The 23,418-nt window shown below is 48.0% G+C and overlaps 1 protein-coding gene and 2 long non-coding RNA genes across 8 annotated transcripts in view; 1 reads left to right on the top strand and 2 right to left on the bottom strand.

The window, feature by feature from the left end:
* Nucleotides 1-23,418, bottom strand: part of LOC308478187 — a 353,980-nt gene that overhangs the window by 63,788 nt on the left and 266,774 nt on the right. The gene's annotated exons all lie outside the window — the stretch shown is intronic.
* Nucleotides 1-23,418, top strand: part of BCL6 (BCL6 transcription repressor) — a 73,310-nt gene that overhangs the window by 47,447 nt on the left and 2,445 nt on the right. For 2 of the 6 annotated variants that reach the window (XM_081007470.1, XM_081007467.1), the window contains exons 2-9: nt 12,542-12,580; nt 13,960-14,132; nt 14,448-14,669; nt 15,526-16,521; nt 17,575-17,756; nt 19,638-19,805; nt 21,603-21,757; nt 23,052-23,189. In XM_081007470.1, the coding sequence (XP_080863596.1) occupies nt 13,972-14,132; nt 14,448-14,669; nt 15,526-16,521; nt 17,575-17,756; nt 19,638-19,805; nt 21,603-21,757; nt 23,052-23,189 (2,022 nt within the window). In that variant the 5' untranslated portion in view covers nt 12,542-12,580; nt 13,960-13,971. Of the gene's footprint in view, nt 1-9,817; nt 10,095-11,196; nt 11,310-12,541; nt 12,581-13,959; nt 14,133-14,447; nt 14,670-15,525; nt 16,522-17,574; nt 17,757-19,637; nt 19,806-21,602; nt 21,758-23,051; nt 23,190-23,418 lie in introns of those variants that run through there. The other 4 variants (XM_081007471.1, XM_081007472.1, XM_081007469.1 and 1 more) reach the window with 4 other exon arrangements.
* On the bottom strand, nt 928-7,088 carry LOC308478186. The gene is made up of 2 exons (XR_013986893.1): nt 6,945-7,088; nt 928-6,851 (listed from the first exon to the last, which is right to left on the bottom strand). It is a non-coding gene; the product is annotated as an uncharacterized lncRNA (long non-coding RNA).

Here is a 23,418-nt window from a genome sequence, read left to right on the forward strand (position 1 = left end):
GGATTTTTTTATTTTGTTTCATCTCAGGGAAGTTTGTCAGACAACCTATAAAAGGAAATACATCTTTATCGCCTGAGTGTTGGGTCTTCTGATGACTCTTGGCTGTGCAAAGATCACCTGGTTTGGTTAAAATCGGCCTTCATCATCATCCTGGTGCCCTCTTCCAGATAGGTTTCTGGAAGAACGGTAGCTTTATTTGCACCAGTGGGTTCCCGGCTCAAAGCATGGCCCCTTAACCTAGGTGAAGCCCACCTGGTGCCTTCCAGGTACTGGACAACAACTCCCATCAGCCCCCGTGGGAGGTTGATGGGAGTTGTAGTCCAATTTATGGAGGGCGCAAGGTCGGCAAAGGAACGAGCTTGTCTTCTCCTGCTCCAAGGGTAGGGCTCAAACCGATGGATTCAGATTGCAAGAAAGTGAGATTCCAACTAAACATTTTGAGAGTAGGAGCTGTTTGAGAGTGGAAAGATAGCTGGTGGTTTCTCCGTCGTTGGAGGGTTTTAAGCAGAGCTCGGATGGCCACCTGTCTGGGCGGTAGACTAGATTACCTTGGAGGGTAATCCAATTTGACAATTCTGTGATACCAGAAGTCAAATGATTTGGGGGCAGCAGCAAGAGAACTACTTGTTGGAGTATGTCTCCCTATATATGTCAACACCCGCTGTTTTGCCTTGCACAACTTCTCATTTCAATGGGGTTTGCGCAACGCAGTGGATGGAGCCTCAAGTTTCAGCTTCCCAAACTAAAGGATGCCAAGAGCTCTAGTTTAATTTAAAGAAAACTTTTTGAGTTCTGCAAAGGTGTGAAGAGGTGAGTGGGGGTGTTAATTGGTGGGGGCTGGGGTCAGTTTTGAAACTTGAATTTGGAGATCAGGTGCTGGTAACTGGAAAGCCAGAAGGGCACATCAGAGTTGACTTTTTTAAAAACAAACAAACCAAAATACCAGTCATTCAGGAAAAAACCTGATTCTAGGATTTCAGCCATTTCAGTTTCAGGAAACGCGTGCTTAGCTCTCCCATTGAAATAAATGGACTTTCTGTGTGCTTGATAGGCTGGATTAATGGGTTTTTGTGTTGCTCATGTTGCACTGAAGTCTCAGTGTGCAGAGGAACCCTTGGAAAATTGTACAATGATTTCCACCTCCCTCCAAATATGTACTCGTAAGTACTGAGCCAAATCAGAACTGGGCCTGTCAAGGTTGGCTCTGCGTTGTCCTTGGCCAAGCCAGCACGCTCCAGGTGTTTTATCTGAAACATCTGGAGGGCACCGGCTTGGCAAAGGCTTGCTCTGCACTGGAAGAAATCCCATTAGCAACTTCTGAGCTGGTTGGAGTGAAATGCAACACTGGCTTTTGCACGGTGGTCCGCGTGCGAGAAGCTTGTTTACTCTTCCTCCTTCGTCTCCCACGAACTTTCACTTTGTTTTTGGGGTCAGTATCACTTGTGGTTACTGGGGAGGCAAGGGAGCGGGTGGGGGGTGAAGAAAGAGTTGGCTTTGGGGAAGTGGTTATGGCCACGGAGTCCTGTTTTCACTCTCGCTCTCGCTCTCCCAGTGGCAGGTTATATGAAAACTCTCTGTTTGCAGGTCCCCCTCCACCACTTCTAATCTGTTCTCTTACTCATTGTGGGCATAAAAACATTTATTATTATTATTATTATTATTATTATTATTATTATTAAAACCTCTTGCATGTTATGGTTACTGATTTATTTTCTGCGCTCTTGATTCATTCAACAAACGATTCTCACGAAACTTAGCCACCCAACACATAGCTTGATGTTATTTACCCATTTCAGTAAATTTATACCCTGCTTGATTGCAAAGAAAACCTCAAAGCGGTTTTCGTTAAAAGACAAAGCAATAAAATGACCGCAGTGCAAAATTAACAACAGTGAAAATTTAAGATAGACAACTTCTGATTTGCTCGGGGGTCTTTATAACTTTGTGTGATAGCCCCAATGTGGGTCCAAGGTCCCCACCCCATCAAAATATTCTCGGTTGCAATGCTACTACCGTATTCCCTTTCTGGGGGAGGGACAGGTGAAATATCAGGAGCGTCTGGTATGCGTCTGTAAGTCAAGTGCCCCAAATGAACCAGAGGTGTTAAGAAGTTATCTCCTTCTGAAGACGTCTGCGGTTGACTTCCAGACCTTAGTAAATTTGTTAGCAGATCCACTGTAATTGAGGGGAAATCTAATCAATTTCATTGGGTCTCCTCTAAGCATAACTTAAGTCAGGATCCAACCCTTTGTTGAGCCCAGGGATGGGGAATGGGGCACCCTTTAGGCTACAATTGCCAAACTTCTGTTGTCCACGCTCCTGTAATCTCTAGGTTGGAATATGGCAACGTGTTATATTTGGGGCTGCTTCTGAAGATGGTCTAGTGCTCCCTTGTCTCCCTCTTGCCTCTTAGCCTCCCCCCAGGTCCCTGCCCCACAGTGTCCATTGATTATAGAATAAAATGAGAGCCAGCGTGGTGTAGTGGTTAAGAGCGGTGGACTTGTAGTCTGGTGAACCAGGTTCGATTCCCTGCTCCTCCACATGCAGCTGCTGGGTGACCTTGGGCCAGTCACTCAGCCTCACTCACCTCACAGAGTGTTTGTTGTTGGGGAGGAAGGGAAAAGGAGATTGTTAGCTGCTTTGAGACTCCTTAGGGTATTGATAAAGTGGGATATCGAATCCAAACTACTACTACTACTACTACTACTACTACTACTACTACTCTTCTTCTTCTTCTTCTTCTTCTTCTTCTTCTTCTTCTTCTTCTTCTTCTTCTTCTATAATTAACTAGCCTGCCTGATCTGTAAGGAAATCCCCATGGACTCTAACCCTTAGTTCATCCTCTTTTGCTACATCTCTGCTGAGATTTCCCTTCTGCAGCTGACAGCTGCGACGTAGTGATCATACTTTCCCCAGGACCAGCTGACACCCCTGCATAAGCGAGCCAGGATTTGAACCCAGATCCATAGCTGATCCTGTTTGTCAGAACATTTGAGTTTGAGCTTCCATCCCTGGTTGAATTCCAACCGGGAGGATCGCTGATCCCTGCAAACTGGCAGAGGAGGAGGGTGTTTGTGAAATCACGGAATCCAACAATTATTACCTCCAGAAAGTTCTTTCTGAAGTTTAGTTGTAATCTCCTTTCCTGGCATTGGAATCCATTGGTTTGGGTCTTACTTATAGGATGGCTCTCATATCCCCTCTCCTCTCGGATAAACAAACCCAACTCCCTCAACTGTTCCTCATCCGGCTTGGTTTCCAGACCTGTTATCAGATCTTTTACCGTATATGTGTGTGTATAGGGGGAGACTAATTTTCTTCCATACGGAATTTACCTTTGGAAAAGCAGCAACAACTCAAACATTTTGCGCACGAGAAGAGAGTGTGTCTGTGGGTGAGTCAGGCAGCCTGTGTGATAAGGGGTGTGTGTGTGGATATGGGGTGCCCTGAGCAGGAAGAAAGGAGGGAGTGTTGGCAAATTCTGAAGGCTGGGCATGTCAGGGTGAGCAGTGGTTACATATTCTCATGACCACTGCTCCTTGTGCATTTTTCTAATCTATGCGTTGTGCTGAAGAAGATTCCAGCGAAACAGTCAGATTATCCAGGATCACTGTCCTACGTTGTTATTCACTTACTATTTCGACACCATGAACCCCTAAAAAAAGTTTTACTGCTTAGCCCACAGGATAGCATCTATTACTTTGTTTCAGCCATAGACTTATTATACTTCTACGGACTTTCAAAGATTGACAGACGTGTGTTCGTCTGATTTCAAATACATTAGAGAATTTACAAGTGTACACGTTTTGTTTTTGTTGTACCAAATCATGTATATTATTCAATAAGAATTGCAGTGCTATCTAGTATACTGGTCTTCGTGTTGCTTGTATTGTTTGTTGTGTTAAGTTTGCAACCCAGGGGTTTGTTGTTCTGTAGGGGTGAGCACCTTGGCCCAGGAGAATGGGCTTGAGTCAGAAATCCTTGCAGGGAGATCTACTGCTAGATTCAAGCATACCTTACGTCGCCTGCACCTTTGTGGGAAGAAGCACCATAGCTCAGTAGCAGAGCATGCATTTTGCAAACAGAATGTCCCAGCTTCGAATCCTCAGCATCTCTGGGTAGGTCTAGGAAAATTCTCCGCCTGAAACCATGGAGAGCCCCTGCAATTTAGGGCCGACATACTGAGCTCAATGGGCCAGTGGGTTCCTATGTTCCTGTGCTCAGAGCACTTTAACTGACAATGCTGGAAATTCAACCTGGGATCTTCTTGCACGCAACCTTCTCATAATGGTTTTGCATGGCCAGTATGCATTTGTTATTGGCTGTATTACTGTTTGTGTTCATGCTCAGCTGGTTTGTGGGTCTGCTGAGTTGAAAAGCAGAGCATGGATTTAGTAAAACGTGCCCCACCGCTGAGCAGGGTTGTGATGTTTTTAGAACGAAGCTCCTTCTTCAACCAGTGCAGAGTTAAACTGTGGAACTCACTGCCACAGGGGGCAGTGATTGCCGCCAGAGACGGCGCCCTTTTAACACTAAGCCTAGAACTTGTAGACATCTAATGAAGCTGAAGATTCTGGATGGCTGGATGAAATGACTTATTCGTGAAGCACATAGTTAGCCTACGGAACTCCCTCCCAGAAGAGTGGCTTTAAAAGAGGACTAGACAAATTCATGGAGGGTGGCTACTAGCCACAATGGCAGTGCTCTGCCCTCCACAGTTGGAGGCAGCAAATGATTCTGAACACCAGCTGCTGGAAGCCACAGGAGGGGTGTTGTGTTCGAATCCTGCTTGCGGGTTTCCTTCAGGAATCTGGCTGGCTGCTGCGAGAACAAGATGGTAGATGAGATAGGGGCCCTGGCCTAATCCAGCAGCCTCTCCTCGTGTTCCTAACGCTTTGAAGAGTGGAGGAAGGAGGACATCGTACAATGTTGCAGGCCTCCTTACCTGAGTCGTCACAGAAAAGGGCTTCCCACCTCCCTAGTCTTCTCCTTTCAGCAATTCTGAGTGGAGACCGCGCGCGTGTGTGTGTCTGGCTTTTTGTTTTCCTGGTTACAGGCTAACAAACCTGCCCCCTTTCTCTGCCATTGTGTTTCCTAGAAGCATTTGTGTCTGCTCTGGCAGGAAACTGGATCACGCAGGAGCCTGGAACAAAATGCTCAGTGTGGTAACCTCTTAGGCGCACAATACAGGAGGGGAGGAAGCTGGCAGAATCAAAGTCTCTTTGATCTGCACTGACTAAGGAGTTTCGATGCTCACAGCCGTGGTTGGCCTCCATTCTCGTCGCCCCCACCTTCATTTTCCTCTCGCTGCTGCTGTCTAATCTCAGGTCGCTTGTCTTAGACAGCAGACAGGGACGGCTGACTTGGGAAGTGAGAGAAAGAAGGCCTCTCAAGTCCTTCCACCAGGAGGGGGGAAACCCAGCAAGCGATCTTTGCTCATTGCGAGAAATGCTGTGGCGAGGATCAGTGACTTCCAAATTTCCCCTCTTCCGAGAACTCTTTCTGTATCAATCTGCTTGCTGCAGAACTCCTGTTTGGGGTCCAATTGCCTTGCGTAGAGTGCATGAGCACCAGGAACAGTGCCAGTGTTCGAAATTATCCAGGCGCCAGGCGCGTTTTGCTACCGGTGCAGGTCCAATTTGCAACCGCATGGAGATTTCTGGGCACCAGGTTTAAAAACCTCTGCCTTACTCTGTAGTTAATACCGTTTCTGTTTCCACTGTGTGTGTGTTTCTTCTTCTTGCATACTGGGACAAGCAAATTATAAGAGCAAGTGCAATATCAAAGAATCGTGGAATTGTAGCATTGGAATAATAACATAATAATAATAATAATTTATTATTTATACCCCACCCATCTGGCTGAGTTTCCCCAGCCACTCTGGGCGGCTTCCAATCAAGTGTTAAAAACAATACAGCATTGAATATTAAAAACTTCCCTAAACAGGGCTGCCTTCAGATGTCTTTTAAAGAGAAGATAGCTACTTATTTCCTTCACATCTGAAGGGAGGGTGTTCCACAGGGCAGGCGCCACCACCGAGAAGGCCCTCTGTCTGGTTCCCTGTAACCTCACTTCTCGCAGGGAGGGAACCGCCAGAAGGCCTTCAAAGCTGGACCTCAGTGTCTGGGCTGAACGATGGGGGTGGAGACGCTCCTTCAGGTATACTGGACCAAGGCCATTTAGGGCCTTAAAGATCAGCACCAACACTTTGAATTGTGCTCGGAAACGTACTGGAAGCCAATGCAGATCTCTCAGGACCGGTGTTATGTGGTCCCAGCGGCCGCTCCCAGTCACCAGTCTAGGGGATCCCAAAGGCCAACCCCTGGGCAAACTGACATTCTGTGTTGGCAACCACAATCTAGATTCAAGGTGCCATTCGGCGCTTAGCTTATATACCTGAGTTTCTAACGTTGGAACAGCCATAGCTCAATGACGGAGTAGCAGCCAGAAGGTCTCCTTCTGTCCCTAGGGTATCTGCCTTAAAACCCTGGAGAGAAGCTTCTGCCAGTCAGTGTGGGAAATGCTGAGCTAGTCAGACCAGCACTATGGCTCTGTCTAAAGCAGTTTCCTACCTTCCTGCGTTTGCCAGAGCTTTAAGAGTTCAGCATCGCCTTGGGCGAGCCGAGAGCAGAGACAGGAGAGCACCTGCTACTCCGATGACCACCTTGTGCAGAGGGCCTATAAGTTGTCCTTCTGGGAGGCTTGTTTGCCATTGCAGATCTGCTTCCGGGGGGTGGGGGGAGCCTCACAACTGTGGCTGGGTTCCTTCTGAGGGATACCTGGGTCCCTTCAGATTTGCTTTGGCATTTGCATTTTGCTTTCCCAGCCACAAATGTTGGGCAAAAAGGGAGCTCAGAATGATCGCAGTAGCATTAAGGAACAACAACACATTACAGTCGCTGTAATATCAAGCCGAACAACATATAGACAAAGCAAACGGCGACAGCAAATCCATCAAAACAATTAACACAATTCAAAAATGTTGTATTAAAAGCTTCCAGGCATTGGTGGTGCTGAAGCATAAGAAAGATACTTTAAAAATAAAAAACACCTTTTTTTGGCAAGGGCGTGGCCTTGCAACTGAAATGAAACAGTACGGAATGCCGTTAAAAATTCCTTCCCTGCAAGGCCTTGAACCCAGTGACCCTTTGGGTCCCTTCCAATTCTATGAAAAAGAACCCAAACGCAGCGGAGGTGATGCTGCCTTCAAAAAGGGGGACAATGAAGGGTGTTTGGGGATGATGGAATTGCTTTCCAGATACTGTCCAAAGGCAGAGTTGGAAGAGACACCAGGTGTCATCTAGTCTGACCCCCTGCAATGCAGGAACCACAGCCAGAGAATCCATGACAGATGGCCATGCAACCTCTGCTTGAAAACCTCCAAGGAAGGAGAGTCCACAGCCTTCTGAGGAATTCCATTCCAATGTCTCAGAAAGGTATCCTCAATGTTTAGTTAGAATCTCCTGACTTGTAACTTGGCTCCTGCTCTACCTTCCATATCTATGGGACCGTATCTATGGGACCACCTCTCCTGGTCTGCCCCGCAGAGGACCTTAAGGTCCATGAATAACCATAGTTTAGAGGTCCCGGGCCCTAAGGAAGTCAGACTATCCTCCTCCAGGGCCAGGGCCTTTTCAGTGATGGCTCCGACCTGGTGGAATGCTCTGTCCCATGAGACTAGGGCCCTTCAGGATTTAACCTCCTTCCGTCGGGCCTGTAAGACAGAGCTATTCCGCCTGGCCTTTAATTTGAATTCAGCCTGATCTTTTATTTCCCTTCTCTTCCCTCCCCCTCCCCTTTTATGAAGATCACCCGCTCTGAGACCCCACAGCTAATTCTCCCCTGGCCTCCTCGCTGGCCCAAGTAGGACCAATTCAGCCACCTAGCCCTGGGAATTATCTAATTGATTTTTGATTTTTATTGTTATTCATGTTTTTATACTGTATTTTATGCTGCTTTTATAATTTTTTAAATTTGTTGTTAGCTGCCCTGAGCCCGGTTTTTGAACCGGGAAGGGCGGGGTATAAATAAAAAATTATTATTATTATGTGGCAGCCCTTCAGATATTTGAAGGCGGCTATCTTTCCTCCTCTTAGTCTCAACTCCCTCATCCCCAACTCCTTCAACCATTCCTCATCAGGCTTGGTTTCCAGACCCTTGATCATCTTGGTCGCCCTCCTTTGCACACCTTCCAGCTCGTCAACATCCTTCTTAAATTGTGGACGCAGTCCTACAATTTCCCTATAGGAGTCTGGATTTCTCTTGTGCATGGTGAGAAATTGCATGAGTGTTTTTTTATCCTCTTTCCCCGAAGCATTGGGAGATCTTGATGCCTTATCTTTTATTGGGCCAGCTTCTGTTGGTGTAAGGATTTGCAGCTTAGGGAAGGCCGGGACATTGTGTGGAGCAGGTAGGCAGGCGATTGGATGATTGGATCCGGTAGCTTTCCATTCTGTGTGTAGCCATTCTGTTGTGCCAGCTGAATGGGTGGGTAGCTGGTAAATGATTGCAAGGCTGGCTTGTGATCTAAATTCCTTCAATAAAAGGAACTGCAAGATGGGACTTGGGTGTATTTCTCATGCAAGGGTGCCCTCTTGCGGAGAGAAAGCTGGTTACAATTTCAGTGTGAAACTTTCTGACTAGGGCAAGCGCGATGATTAATTTTAGTGTAGCGGTTTTTGTTTTAAAGTGGAGAATGGCAGCCGAGTTGGAGATGCACGGAAAGGGCTCTCTCTGCATCTGAAAGTGAGATCTGGTATGGAGAGTTGATGGTCAACATGCTTTCTCTTCTTCCTTTTGGTATAGGAAACAAGCTGGTCAAAAATAGCAAAATATAGTTCCAATCCCTAACTAGTGAATCACAGCTTCCCTTGATGGCTTTTAACAAGAAGTTCTGACAAACATCCAAATGGGTATATAACTGGGAGTTTGTGACCTGCCCCAGCCTTCGGTGCCGCTGATTTAAGCAAGGGGGGAAGGCAAAAGATCTGCAGATCAGAACAGAAGGCTTATTGAGGCCAGTAGCCTTTTGTCCCGCAGCTGCCAACCAGATGATGACGATAATTTAATTCATATATCATTTCATGCCCAAATAGGCTTCTGAGTGGTTTACAAAGTGTAGCCGCCAATTACACAAACATTATATCACCCGTAATTAAAACGTGCTATAAAACAATCTCAGTAAAACAACCCAACTATTAAAAGTGGAAACTCTGGTCGAGAGATCAAGAAACCCCAAGACGCCTCTGGGTTGTCCACAAACAGGTGGTGATGAGGGCATATCGATGGGCGACTGGAGCAATGTTGTGCACATTTTAGCAAAGCAGGAGTAGGCTATGAGCAGGAAAGGGGGGTGGTTCCCTTTAGAAGCTGAAGGAGAAATGAGGAGTTCGGAAAGGGTGCTTGCATATTCATGGGGTACCCGTTCATGAGATCACTTCTGCCAACTTTTCAGGAGTTGCTAAACTTTGAAGGCCCCCAGCAAGATTTTATTGTTTAATCTTCCGCAAACCGTGTCCAAAATACCTTATCAGCTCCTATGCAATTATTTTTTTGCAGTTGTGGCGAATCTTTTTGCAACATGATTGATGTTTTTGCTATACTAGACTCGTTATTTGTTTTTAAAAAATCCTAATAAAAACATTGATTTTTAAAAATATCAAACGTTTTCCCGCTTGAGCGCAGGAATCTGGAGGCAGAGCACTTGGCCCTCTTGGTTTTGTTGCTGTCCATTTATTTATTTCATGGAACTTATACAATGTTTGATGGGATTTTTAAAAAAACAAATCCTCAGAGCAGTTTACGAAAAGATAAAACGGGAAAATCAAGAAAAAATTACCGCTGTACCTCGAAAACATACAAAAAGTTAAAATACTGAAACAGGTTAAAACTCACATCACGTTTCTAAGCATCAGGATAGGCTTGAAAAGAATACACTGATATCAATAGGCAGGGAGTTCCAAAAGTATAGGCACTGTCACACTCAAACATTGAGTTCTTACACATGCAGAACAAATGTGATTTGGCACCTGGGCTGCCCGCTCTACTGATTGAAGAGATCAAGTGGGCACATCTGGGATGAAGCAATCTCACAGGTAAACTGCTCCCAAGAGTAACACCTTGGATTTGGTCTGGTAGCTAATGAGCCCAGATGTTAGGCGCTGGCACGCCTGTTCTAGCTGCCGGTAGCTCCCTGCGTCTTGTGTCATCACAACCGCCACAGCCGCAACGCGCCCCTGGCACTCCCTCTTCAAGCTTGATGGCTTGAGACGAGCTGTGTCAAGAGAGACTCTCCCCAGAGCCTTCAAAATCTGAAGCGGCAATTATGCAAGATTCCAGGCAGCTTTGTGGAGGGGCTGCTCTCCCTTTCATGTCTCCAAAATGGAATCGTAATGGCACACATTTTTTACGCTGGCAATTAGATGCTGCATTGCAATTCAGCGCCACACGTCCCACACTGTTTTTTCCTTTATGGGTGTGGGAGTGTTTTTATGGGCCAGATCACAAGAGCCACATAACAGAGGATTTTTTTTTTTTTTTACGGTGTGGTTTTTATTGAGATTTCAAAATGCAACGCTGGGAAGACGGGGAATCTGTCCTCGGCTAGATTTAAAAGAAAGAACTGTGGCATTAAAAAATAATAACGTGTGGGATGCTTTTGGTTCCACCTCCATTCCCATCCCTGAGTATCAGAGAATTGTAGGGACCCTCAAGGGTCATCTAGTCCAACCCCCTGCAATGCAGGGATCTCAGCTGGATGCAATTTACATGACAGATGGCCATCCAACCTCTGCTTAACAGTCTCCAAGGAAGGAGAGTCCCCCACCTTCCAAAGGAGTCCGCAGAAAACAATCCATCTCCCATGTGACAGCTCTTGACATATTTGAAGATGACTATTGATGGGAAGCTATTGGTGGCACCACAGGAATTGTCTTATGGTTTCCCACAGGGTTCCACATTTTGTCCCCTTTGCTGTCTGACATCTGGGAGTTGTCATCAGGAGTTCTGGAGTGAAGTGTCATCAATATATGGTTCGCACTCGGCTCCATCTCTTTGTCCCATCTGAATCGGGAGAGGCGCTCGAGGTGCAAACTGCATCTATTGCAGCGAAACTATATTTAAACTGTAATCTTCACCAACTGTAATCTTTGCATTCCATTGCCATTCAACTCCCACCTTTTGATATTCTCCTTTTAGATACCGGCCACCTAAGATTTCGCACTGGGTATCTGACGACATAGGCTCGAGTCCATGGGAGCTTTATGCCATGATAAATTTGTGGTGCCACAAGATTCTTCTGTGCTTTTTGTGTAAGAGCCCAACACCTCTATTAATTTTTTTAAAAAAAACAACAACCACACATCTGTTGTGTGGCTTGTGACATTTGGAAAAGGGTCATGGGAGGGAGTTTTGCAGGTGTGTTGGGTTTTGTTGCTGCTCTGACAAACCCCACCCTGATTCTGTGGTCCAAGTGCTTTTGTAAGACCTTTGGGGCAGAGCAGGTGAAAGAAGACTACTGCTCATGCACTGAGCATCTTCAATGGAGTTATAACTTTCACTGTACTGTATATAAAAAAAAGCATTGACCACTTGGGTCCCCATCATGTTAATACCTGGCTAGCACTGTAGTTTTGTTTTGTTTTGAATATTTTGTTATAAGCCATCCAGAGTGGCCAGGGGCAACCCAGTCAGATGGGCAGCGTATAAATGTTGTTGTTGTTGTTGTTGTGTATGCTTGCCGCACTACCAGACTGCTGAATGTTGCCAGACAAAGGGAACATGTCACTCCCTTGTTAAAATGACTTCACTCGCTACTGATCTGTTTCTGGGCACAATTCAAAGTGTCCAAGCTACCTGAAAGATCACATCTCTCATTATGAACCTGCCCAGATGCTGAGATCCCTGGGTGAGCATCTTCTCTCGGTCTCTCTGAGTTCCCTTAGTCTCATCAACATCCGAAGCACAGCTGGTGGTGACCTAGACAGAGCCTTTTCTGTGGCTGCTCCCATATTGTGGCACTGGCTGTGCTTTGGGTCCCTTCCAACTCTATGATTACAAGAAAGGAGATTCCTTGGGGTCCCTCCAACTCTATGATCCTACGAATTCACTCCCAAGAGAGGTCAGCCTGGCTCCCTCTTTGTTATCCTCCTGGTTTCAGAAAGGCCTTTGGAGACTAAGGTGCAGACATTTCTGACCACTGGGCAGCTGTCAGGGCAAACTGTATTTTTAATTGCTGGTTCTCAATGTCTCCTGGTGTCTTTTAATTATTGTTTTTAACCAGTTTGCATTCTTTACTTTGCATTTTATAATGTTGTTTTTAAATGTCAGGAGCCGCCTTGAACCCCAGCTTAGGAGAAAGGCGGAATATAAACACAATGAGTGATAATTATATGAATGCTTGCGGTTTTCCCGTTGGGGCCTCTGGTTGGCCACTGTAAGAACAGAATGCTAGACTAAATGGACCACTGGCTCAATGATGCAGGCTGTGCTGATATATATATACTTACGAGGTTCTTTGTGTTTTTGTGTTTTGTCTGTGCAGGTCTGAAAGAAACCCTTCGACTGTGAATTGAAGCAGGAGGTAAGGCTCCATAATTGCATGCCTCATTCCTTCAAGTGTGTCGAATGGAATATTGCCGCCGGGTCAGCTGGAAGCGCTTTTCAGGAGGGCGTCTGGCTTGATTTAAGGAAATAAAAACACAAGTGGCGTCCTCCCTCCCTTGCTGATGGGAACCGAGTGGGTGGGTTTGGTGGAGGCTGCCCTCCCGCAGTCGGGTGTCGAAGGCTTCCTTCCACCTGCCCCTCTTCAGGAGGGAATTACCATATTTTTCGCTCTATAAGATGCACCAATCCACAAGACGCACCTAGTTTTTGGAGGAGGAAAACAAGAAAAAACATATTCTGAATCTCAGAAGCCAGAACAGCAAGAGGGATCGCTGCGCAGTGAAAGCAGCAATCCCTCTTGCTGTTCTGGCTTCTGGGATAGCTGCGCAGCCTGCATTTGCTCCATAAGACGCACACACATTTCCCCTTACTTTTTAGGAGGGAAAAAGTGAGTCTTATAGAGCAAAAAATACGGTACTTTGCGGTCTCTACATCTTGGTGTTTTGGTTTACCTTAAATGCTTGCCCATGTTTGTGACCCCCCCTGGGGCCTCAGAGCAGCTTTCGCAGAGTCAAAACCAGAAACGGCAAATCAGACCCACCATGAAACATTTTGAAATAATTTAAAAAGATGGTTTCAAAGTGCAATTAAAAGGCAACGGGGACAATCGCCAGCATTCAGCCATCCGGCCCTGAAATTCAAAACAAGCTTTCGAAGAAATTTCTGGGGCAGATGAAATAAGCTGACAGTCCTCCTTAGGCAGGAAAAAAATCCGCTCTAAGGAATTTTCACCAGTGAAATCGTTCAGCACCCAGTCACTGCCAGCCTGGCATGGCATCTTTCCAGTTTGGGGTGGCCTTTTCTAGATCAGGCCAGTCCCAACCAGCTAAAGCTTCACTTTCCAGTTGCCTTTGGGAGCTTACAAGCAGGGCATGGAGGTGGGTTGCAGTTCCACCAGTTCACTTGCAATCTATCTTAGTCAGAGGTACACTGCCTCTGGCTGTGCAGGCTCCTCTTTAAGGTCCCATGCACTGCTGGTAATATCTAGCAGGCCTGTTTCTCTATGGGCTGCTGCTCCTTCACAACAGCTTTGAGGTGGGAGTCAAACAGGCCTAACCATGTGTTTGGAGTGTATGGGGCTGATTGGAGTTGTAGTCCGAAACTTTTCGAGGGCCCCCAGGTTGAGGAAGTCTTGACTAGAGCCTCAGGTGTGTGTTCTATAGACGAGCTCACCCTGCTGAAATGAAGAGCCCTCCTGACCCCATAGATCTCCGCCCAGGACCACCTGCAGCCAGGACCTCTTTGTAGTGCTCGTAATAATTTCTGCCTTTGCTCCCTTCTTCTGCACGTCGACAGGACAGACCCAAGATGGCTTCACCGGCAGACAGTTGCATCCAGTTCACCCGACACGCGAGCGACGTCCTCCTCAATTTCAACCGCCTCAGGAGCAGGGACATCCTGACGGACGTGGTGATCATTGTCAACCGGGAGCAGTTCCGAGCCCACAAAACAGTCCTGATGGCCTGCAGGTGAGGAGAACGACCCCAGGACTCGCCAACATCCCACGAAGCTGAGTGCTTGGAGATTCAGGGCTGATAAAAGGAAGTTCCTTCTTCACACAGCTCATAGTTAACTGTGGAACTCTCTGCCACTGGACAGCCACCGACTGGGATGGCTGGAGGCTAATTGATGGAGCAGAGGGCTATCAATGGCTTCTTGGCTATGCTCTGCAATTCTTCTGAGTAAGAGTCATGTACCTTGAGCTCCTTGGAAGATAGGTGGGCTGTAAAATGAATAAATAAATACTTCTCCACTTGTGTTTTTTCTTCTTCTCTTCATCCCAGTGGCCTTTTCTACAGCATTTTCACTGATCAGCTGAAGTGCAATTTGAACGTCATCAACTTGGACCCAGAGATCAACCCCGAAGGCTTTGGCATCCTCCTTGAGTTCATGTACACCTCCCGTCTCAACCTGCGGGAGAGCAACATCATGGCTGTCATGACCACGGCTCTCTACCTGCAGATGGAACACGTGGTAGATACCTGCCGGAGGCTGGTCAACACCAGGTGAGTTGGCCCGGGCTAACCTCAGCGAGGTCAGTCCATGGTTATGCATTTTTTGAGAACGTTGTGTGCTCTTAGGGTAGCTCCTTCTACTGCTGGGTCCAGCAGTCCTCACTGTTAGGGGTCTGCCGTGTTAACTCTACCACCATCAGCCCTGGTTTCACCCCAAAGTAGGAAACACTAGAAATCGTGGACATCCAAGGAAGCTGAAGAACGAAAGTTCTTCTTTTATCTGTCTATGGAACTTGCTCCTACAGTGGTGACCATTGATCTAGATGGCTTTAAAAGAGGAGGAGACAAATTCCTGGAGGAAGAGAGGTCTGTTGCTGGAAACCACAGAAGGTGGAGAGTGCTGTTGTGCTCTGATCCTGCTCATGGGTTTCCCTTGGCCACCATGAGAACAGGATGCTGGACTAGATTGGCCTGATCCAGAAGGCTCATCTTACCCTCTTATGTTGGTTGGCATCCATCTGTCTCAGGAGACAATGGAAGAAGAGTACGCCTTCGGGGGTCAAACTAGCGCATGGATAGCTCAATTGGTTAGAGCATGGCGCTAATGCCAAGGTTGCAGGTTTGATCCTCATATGGGGACAGCTGAATATTCCTGCCTTGCAGCGGGTTAGACGAGATGATCCTCGGGGTCCCTTCCAAGTCTACAATTCTATGAAACTGTTGGAGAGTCACAGCGCCTGCTGTGGCTGTAGATACGGGAGAGACATGCTTGGTTGCAGCTGGGGCAGAGGACAGTATCTTCTATCTGTGTTCTTATGTAGGAAGAAGGAATTGCCTGTTGTGTCCATGATCTATCAATTATTCCAACATTTCCCTCTCTCTTTCTCTCCCTTCCCGCCATGTCCAGTGACACAGAGATGATGTCTGCCGTGAAGACTCAGCGGGAAGACTTTCTGGGCGGTCGCCTGGCCAGCCACCCGGACATGATGGCATACAGGAGCAGCAGGGAAGTCTCCGAAAGCGGGCTACCTCTCCGAAACGGGTCCATCTGCGACGGAAGAGCCTTCGTCCCCGGCTTGTACAGCGGCCTTTCGGGCTCCCCCATCTCCTACACTGGATACAGCCCCATGCCGGTCGGTGGGTACCTCTTCTCAGACGAGGAGCTGCGGGAAGCAAGGATGCCCCTGTCGGACATTTCCAGGGCCAACCCTTTCCCGAGGGAGCGGGCGCTGCCGTGCGTCTCATCCCGGACGGGCGCTGCCGGTTATGCCCGGAGCGTCACCGAGGTATCACCCGGCATGTGCCAGGCCGCCATCTACTCCCCGAAGAAAGCTGCTGCCGATGAGGTCAAAAGTGATGTGCACTACAGCGGCGCCCCTGCCCCCAAGCCTGCCGCCCCCTTGGTAGCCCGCAACAGCGCCTACTTCCCCTGCGACAAGGCAGGAAAGGAGGAGGAGAGGTCCCCAACTGAAGACGACATCAGCCAGCGCTTCGAGGCAAGCAACGCCCCCATGAACCGCAAGGTCCTGGTCAGCCCCCAGAGCCCGCAGAAGTCGGACTGCCAGCCCAACTCGCCCACCGAGTCCAGCAGCAGCAAGAACGCCTGCATCGGGCAAGGGCCCGGCGGGCCGCCATCTGCCAAAAGCCCCACCGACCCCAAGGCTTGCAACTGGAAGAAGTACAAGTTCATCGTGCTCAACTCGCTCAACCAGAGCGCCAAACCGGAAGGCCCTGAGCAGGGCGAGGCGGGGACCCTCTCCCCCCACACCTATGCCCCCTCCCTGACCTGCCAGCAGTCGATGGAGCCCGAGAGCTTGGATGTTCAGTCCCCCACCAAGATGAGCGTCAACGGGGAGGACTCGACGATCCCTCAGGCCAGCAGGCTGAACAACATTGTCAACAGGTAAAAGCTCCCGGTTTGCTGGGGCTCCTTACGGGCTCACCAAAGGCCCACTGAGTGTGGCAGGAGGTGGCAAGCTTCCATTTTCTTTCTCCACCCTCCTCACCATCATTGAAGCCCTCAGCTTCGGGCTGAGCAAAGAGGGATGAGAGGCAGGCCTGCCTTTTCTGAAAATAATAATAATAATAATAATAATAATAATAATAATAATAATAATAATTTATTTATATCCTGCCCTTCCCGGTTCAGAAAACCGGACTCAGGGCATCTAACAACAAATTTAAAACACTTAATTGATGCAACAAAAAAAGCAGCATAAAATACAGTATAAAACGTGAATAACAATAAATTCAAAAATCACTTTAAAGGGAGAATCCATTCAATAAACATTAGATGATCAGCAGGGCTAGCTGGCTAAATTAGTCCTATCTGGGCCAGTGAGGAGACCAGGGGAGAATTAGCTGTGGGATCCCATTTCCTCCCAAATAAGAATCAGAAGAGCCTGTTGGATAAGGCCAATGGCCCAATCTGCTCAGCATCCTGTTCTCACGAAGCCTGCTAGCAGGATCCGAGTGCGAGAGCCCTCTGCCCTTCTGACGCTTCCAGCAACATCCAGCAACATTGCTGCCTCCAGCTGTGTGGGGCACAGCATGGTCATGGTGGCAAGAAGCCATTGATAGTCCCCCTATTCCATGAATTTGTCTAGTCCTCTTTTAAAGCTGTCTGGCTTGGTGGCCGCCACTGCCTCCTTGTGGGAGGGAGTTCCACAGTTTAACTCTGCACTGCGTGGAGAAGGACTTTCTTTTATTTACTCTGAATCTTCCAACACTTTGGATGTCCACGAATTCTGGTGTCATGAGAGAAGGAGGAGAGATGAAACAGGGGTTGCCATGAAACAGGGGTCAGGTGGCCATCTGCCAAAGGGGTTCTTTAGCTGGGATTCCTTGCACTGCCGCGGGTTGGACTGGATGACCCTCGGGGGGCCCCCTCCCAGGTCTACAGTTCTGTGATTCCGTCTACGTTGCTTACACTCCTTCCCCCACCCGCTCTGCCTAGGTCGCTAGATGGGTCTCCTCGCGGCAGCGACGACCAGTCGCCTTTGTACCTGCATTCTTCCAAGTGCAGCTCCTGCGGTTCGCAATCCCCCCAGCATTCTGAGATGTGCCTTCATACCCCCGGCTCACACTTTGGAGAAGAGATGGGAGAAACGCAATCGGAATACTCCGACTCCAGTTGTGGTGAGCCCAGACCAATCCATTTCATGGTTATTTCGGCAAAGGAGTTCCGTAGCTCGGCGCAGGGACACCTGCTTGGCTTGCAGAAGGCCCCGGCGGGTTCAATCCCAGGTTGGCACTGCCAGGCAGGGCTGGGATTGCCCTCTGCCTGAAACCCTGGAGAGCATTGTGGGCGATAGCGGATCAGACGGTGCAATGGTCTGATTCGCCATAAAGCAAGATTCCCTATGTTCCCTGCACGCTCTCATTTCCCCTGCTTGCTCACTCTACGGGCACACAATATATAGGTACCCAGAAGCCAATCTCTGGCCTTATAAGATGCAACACATAGCAAGCAAGAAATCCCTCTTCTGCTAATGAAATCCGTTCAGATAATGATTGGGTGGCTTTCCCAATTCAAAGGTTGGGTTTTTTTAAAGCTCTCTTAAAAAAACAAACCAGAGTCAAATGGTTTGTTTCTGGAACCAGATCATTCCTGTGCCACACATCCCTTTCGGAGTCTCATCCGCAGAATCCAAATATTGAATCCCTTAATTCGGAAATTCAGAACATCCCGAATTCAGGTTCCGAAAACCTAAAGCCAAAGCGATCCAAGGCTCTGAAATTCTCCAAAATTGGACTGAAAAATTTTCATATTTGATTTAAAAAAACAACAACCACCCAAAATGTATTTCTATAGCTCCAGCAACATCTGGTTTAGAATCTCTATTTGTGGGGGAGGGGGTGGGCAAAGCCGTTTCACATCCTTTCGGATCACATAGTGCTGTACAAACCTCTTTTGCAGAGGCCAGACGTGTCTTTTGTAGGATAAGGCCTGGATTGGGGGGGGGGGGGAGTGTCAAGCCACCCATCCAACATTGTGCGCCACCCTGCTGGCATGTACCCCTGAGGTCCCCTTCTCCACCCACACGCCTGGAGTTTTGCACAGCGCCCCTTCCCCCTCCCCAGAAACTGAGCTGGATCAGCTCTGGTACCAGTGCCAATGGGGCTTTATATTAATGGCAGGGTCTCCTGGCATTTGCCCCACTCTGCCAGGAGAAGCCGGCGCCTGCATTCGCCGTGCAATTTCGCCTCTGCCCTAGAGCATGCAGCAGCTGTTTATCTTACCCAATGCATCTGTAGCCCACCTTTTCCTCCTCCAAGGAGTGAAGTGAAGGACATGAGGCAGGAGTTGATAATGCAGGTGAGCTGCGCACAGGTGAGCTGCAAGCAAGCTGCCAGCCAGCTCTGTGGAGGCTCCTTTTATTGACACAATATGCAAACCCAGGCAGATACATTTTGGGCTGCGACGTTTGCACATCTTCCAGTCCCGAGATTGTGGGGTGGTACAAAGCTATTCTGGCACCTGTTTCCACCGCGTCATTTTCCCCTTGCACAGTGTGTGACGAAGGAGACAAAGGTCTCAGAGACAAAGGTCACAGACAGGACATGGCAGACTACTGAGACTGCAAAACGTTAGACAGAGGGCAAGATGTTCAGACAGCTGTGGCCTTATCTGTGAGGGGGAGTGTGCTCCACACCCAGCGATCATTCCTACAGAGGAGCTCGAGGTGGAGCACGTGGCTCCCGCCTCCCCCCTTTAAACCCCACAACGACAACCCTACGAGGTAGGCTAGGCTGAGAGAAGGCAGTGACTGGCCCCAAAAGTCAAACCCAGCGAGTTCATGGGGTTTCAAACCGAAGTCCGGCACAAGCGCTAGGCCACGTTGTCTCTGGCGGATGAGGATTTCCAGGAAGGAGGAATTACCCACTGGATCCTCCCGTCCCCCAAGCAGCAATATCTGCACAAGCTAGCCCCCCTGTGTGTGTTTGTGTGTGCTTAGCTGTTGCGCTTAGCTTCCTCTGACTCCCGGCCGCCTCTTCCTCCTTCGGTTCCCCCGACAGAGAACGGAACCTTTTTCTGCAACGAGTGCCACTGCCGCTTTTCGGAAGAGGCGTCGCTGAAGAGACACTCCCTCCAAATGCACAGCGACAAGCCCTACAAGTGTGACCGTTGCCAGGCCTCCTTCCGCTACAAAGGGAACCTTGCCAGCCATAAAACTGTGCACACAGGTACGGCGCTTCCGGGCCGCCACAGGGGCAGGGGAGAGGTCTGTCGGGATGGTGGACGGTCAGGCCGAGGGAGCCGTGCGGCCTGGGGCCGTGGAACCGCAGGATTGCCGGGTTGGAAGGGGCCTCAAGCGGTCATCTAGTCTGACCCCCTGCAATGCAGGGATCCCGGACAGACAGCCCTCTGAGCTCTGTTTAAAAGTCTCCGGCGAAGGAGGGTCCACCACCCTCCGAGGTCATACGATCATGGAACCGTAGAGCTGGAAGAGATCCCTTGCAACACGGTAATCGCAGCTAAAGAACCCCTGACAGTTGCCCACCCAAGCTCTGCTTGAAAACCTCGAATGAATCATTGAAGGGCTCCCCAAGGGACATCTAGTCCAACCCCCTGCAATGCAGGAATCTCAGCTATAGTATTCCTGGCAGATGGCCGTCCAACTTCTGCTAAAGCACCTCCAAGAAACAAGAGTCCACCAGCTCCTCAAAGAGTCCGTTCCACCTTCCATTTCCCCCCGTATGTCTGGCTGAAATGAAACTAAACCCTGAAAACCTTCAGTGAGGACAAAAAGTGGGAGAACCGGTGCAGGAATGGGAACCTCCAGATTAATGGCGGGCCACAATTCCCGCCTTCCCTGACCAGTGTCTGAGGACGGTGGGAATTTGTGTCCCTGCACAGTGTTGAGGTGCCCTTTTTCGAGGGACAAAGCTGTTTCTGTTTGTAAAGCACTTTGTGATCTGTGACAGCGGAAGGATCTGAGACAGGCCGTATCATTGAGTTAAGAGAGCGAGTTTTGAGCCAGGGAGTCAGCAGTTCAAATGGACTCTCTGGCTGGCCTTTGCAACCTCCGTTCCCCATCTGTAAAATGGGGGCAAACCCTTATCCTGTTCTGGGGAAATCATGAGGGGTCCTCACATGTAACATTTTAACGAGTATGCAATCTGGGTACGCACAGAGCTGAGCTGTGCCCTTGTAGAGTTATTCACATGTAACGTGGAAAAATGTGTACGCAGTCTAAGTATCTGTGTACGCTGTAGGTTTGGTTGCGCTGGAGGCAGGTACATCATCATCATCATCATTATTATTATTATTATTATTATTATTAATACCCCACCCATCTGGCTGGGCTTCCCCAGCCACTCTGGGCGGCTTCCAACAAAATATTAAAATACAATAGTCTGTTAAACATTAAAAGCTTCCCTAAACAGGGCTGCCTTCAGATGTCTTCTAAAAGTCTGGTAGTTGTTTTTCTCTTTGACATCTGGTAGGAGGGCCTTCTCGGTGGTGGCTCCCGCCCTGTGGAACACCCTCCCATCTGATGTCAAGGAAATAAACAGCTATCTGACTTTTAGAAGACATCTGAAGGCAGCCCTCTTTAGGGAAGTTTTTAATGTTTGATGTTTTATTGTGCTTTTAATATTCTGTTGGGAGCTGCCCAGAGTGGCTGGGGAAACCCAGCCAGGTGGGCGGGGTATAAATAATAAATTATTATATTATTAAGGTCCCAGGTTAAACTCCCCATGGCATCTCCAGGCAGGGCTAGGAGATGCTGCCAGCCTGTGTTGACAATACTGAGCTGCAGGGGCCAATGGTTTGGCTCGGTATAAGGCGACTTCCTATTGCGCTCTTATGCATTTGGGTCCTTGGCGCTGAGAGTTTTGAAGGTGAGGGGGCACCGTAGTCGCCCAGGCCCCATTCCTTACCCAAAGGAGCGCCCTCCCTTCTAGGCAGGCCACACACACTTTCATAGAAGCACCTTCTCTCTTTTTCTTTCTTTTGCTTCATACCGCGACACTAAACAGGCTCCGTTCTGTTTGTCGAGACAGGCGAGAAGCCGTATCGCTGTAGCATCTGCGGGGCCCAGTTCAACCGGCCGGCCAACCTGAAGACCCACACGCGGATCCACTCGGGAGAGAAGCCCTACAAGTGCGAGACCTGTGGGGCGAGGTTTGTCCAGGTGGGTAGTTGATAGGTGGAGATTGTGGACTCCCTGGGTGGCGGGATTGAGAATTTAGCCATATTAACAGAACTTGAGTGATACTTGTGAACACAAATACCTTTTGTGGAGTAGACGGGAACAATACAGTGGTACCTCGGGATGTGAACGGGATCCTGAAGTGAACCTAAGATGCGCAGGCACGGGTTGCGTTTCTCCGCTTCCACGCATGCGCATGACATCATTTTGAGCGTCTGCGCATGCGCGAGTGGCGAAACCCAGAAGTAACGCACTCCGTTACTTCCAGGTCGCCACGGAGCGCAACCCAAAAATATTTAAGCTGAAGCGTATTCATCCCAAGGTTTGACTGTATTAAAGAATATAAAACTGCGGAAAAAATGACGACAGTATAAACAGTACAATGAGAATGATTGGAAGACTTGTTTTGTCAGAAGACTTTTTTATTTAAGTGTTTATTTAAGTATTAATTAGGAAGATTAACTTTTTTTAATGCACGTAAATCTGCTTTTTCTTTTTTCTTTTTTTCTGTATTTTCTTTTCTTCTTTTTTCTTAATTCTTTTCTCTTTAATTTCCTTTTTGTAGTATGAGATTGTAAATTCTTTGTATATGTGTGTAATTTAAATTAATAAAGATTATTAAAAAGAGAGAGAGAGAGAATTTGGCCATTCTGGAACCCCTCTGCCAACACCAAAGGGGGTCTTTCTTTTGTGTGTGTGTTTTGTTTTGTTTTAAATTTTGTAACGCAATCTTTATTGCATTTTTAAAATTTACAAAGAAAGAGAATAAATTCAGCCTTACACCCACGTGTACTAAAAAGAAAAGAAAATTGTAAAAAGAGAAAGATCTTTGTCAAATACACAAAATTATTTAAGGAGTACAAACCATAATTTGAATATTCTACGCACAAAATTCATAGAGAGAAGTTACCTTCATATTTCTTCTTTCCTCACCCCCCCTTTACAGTCACATTCTTTCTGTTCCCCGAAACTGGTTTGAGTCCCTTATATGTTTATTGACTTCCCTCTAACTCTTTGCGGCTTCAACACTTCTCTTACATTTAAGTAATCTCTATTCAGTTATAAAAAGAAAATTCCCTTATTCCTGTGAGGTTAATCTAGGCACACAACCAAGAATCATTACTGGAACCATATTTTGTCAGGTAGTTTTTAAAGCAATCCCATTCTTTTTTTTAACCTTGTCGCCTGAGCGGTTTCTTATTAATCCTGTTTCTTTTGACGCCCCAAATGAACTCGTGGGAACTGCCCCTCTTGACACCTGTATTCCTTTCACCAGGTAGCACACCTGAGAGCTCATGTGCTGATACACACCGGCGAGAAGCCCTACCCGTGCGAAATCTGTGGGACCCGATTCCGGCATCTGCAGACCCTCAAGAGTCACCTGCGAATCCACACTGGGGAAAAGCCCTACCATGTAAGTCGTGGCGTCTGAATGCCCCATGGTGGAGATTTCTGCATTGCAGGGGGTTGGACTAGATTTCCCACGGGGTCCCTTCCAATTCTACAATTCTAGGATCTTGTAAGCCAGGCTACACCAAGCTGGTGCTTTCCCCTAGCAGCTAGCAGTGGCCCAAAACCTGGATGGCTTTAAAGGTCGTGGTTTTATTAATTCTCAGGCCACAGGCCATTCGCGTATAAGATGA

Source organism: Podarcis pityusensis (genome assembly GCF_964106645.2).
Source record: "Podarcis pityusensis genome assembly, chromosome: 5".
Lineage (NCBI taxonomy): Eukaryota > Metazoa > Chordata > Lepidosauria > Squamata > Lacertidae > Podarcis > Podarcis pityusensis.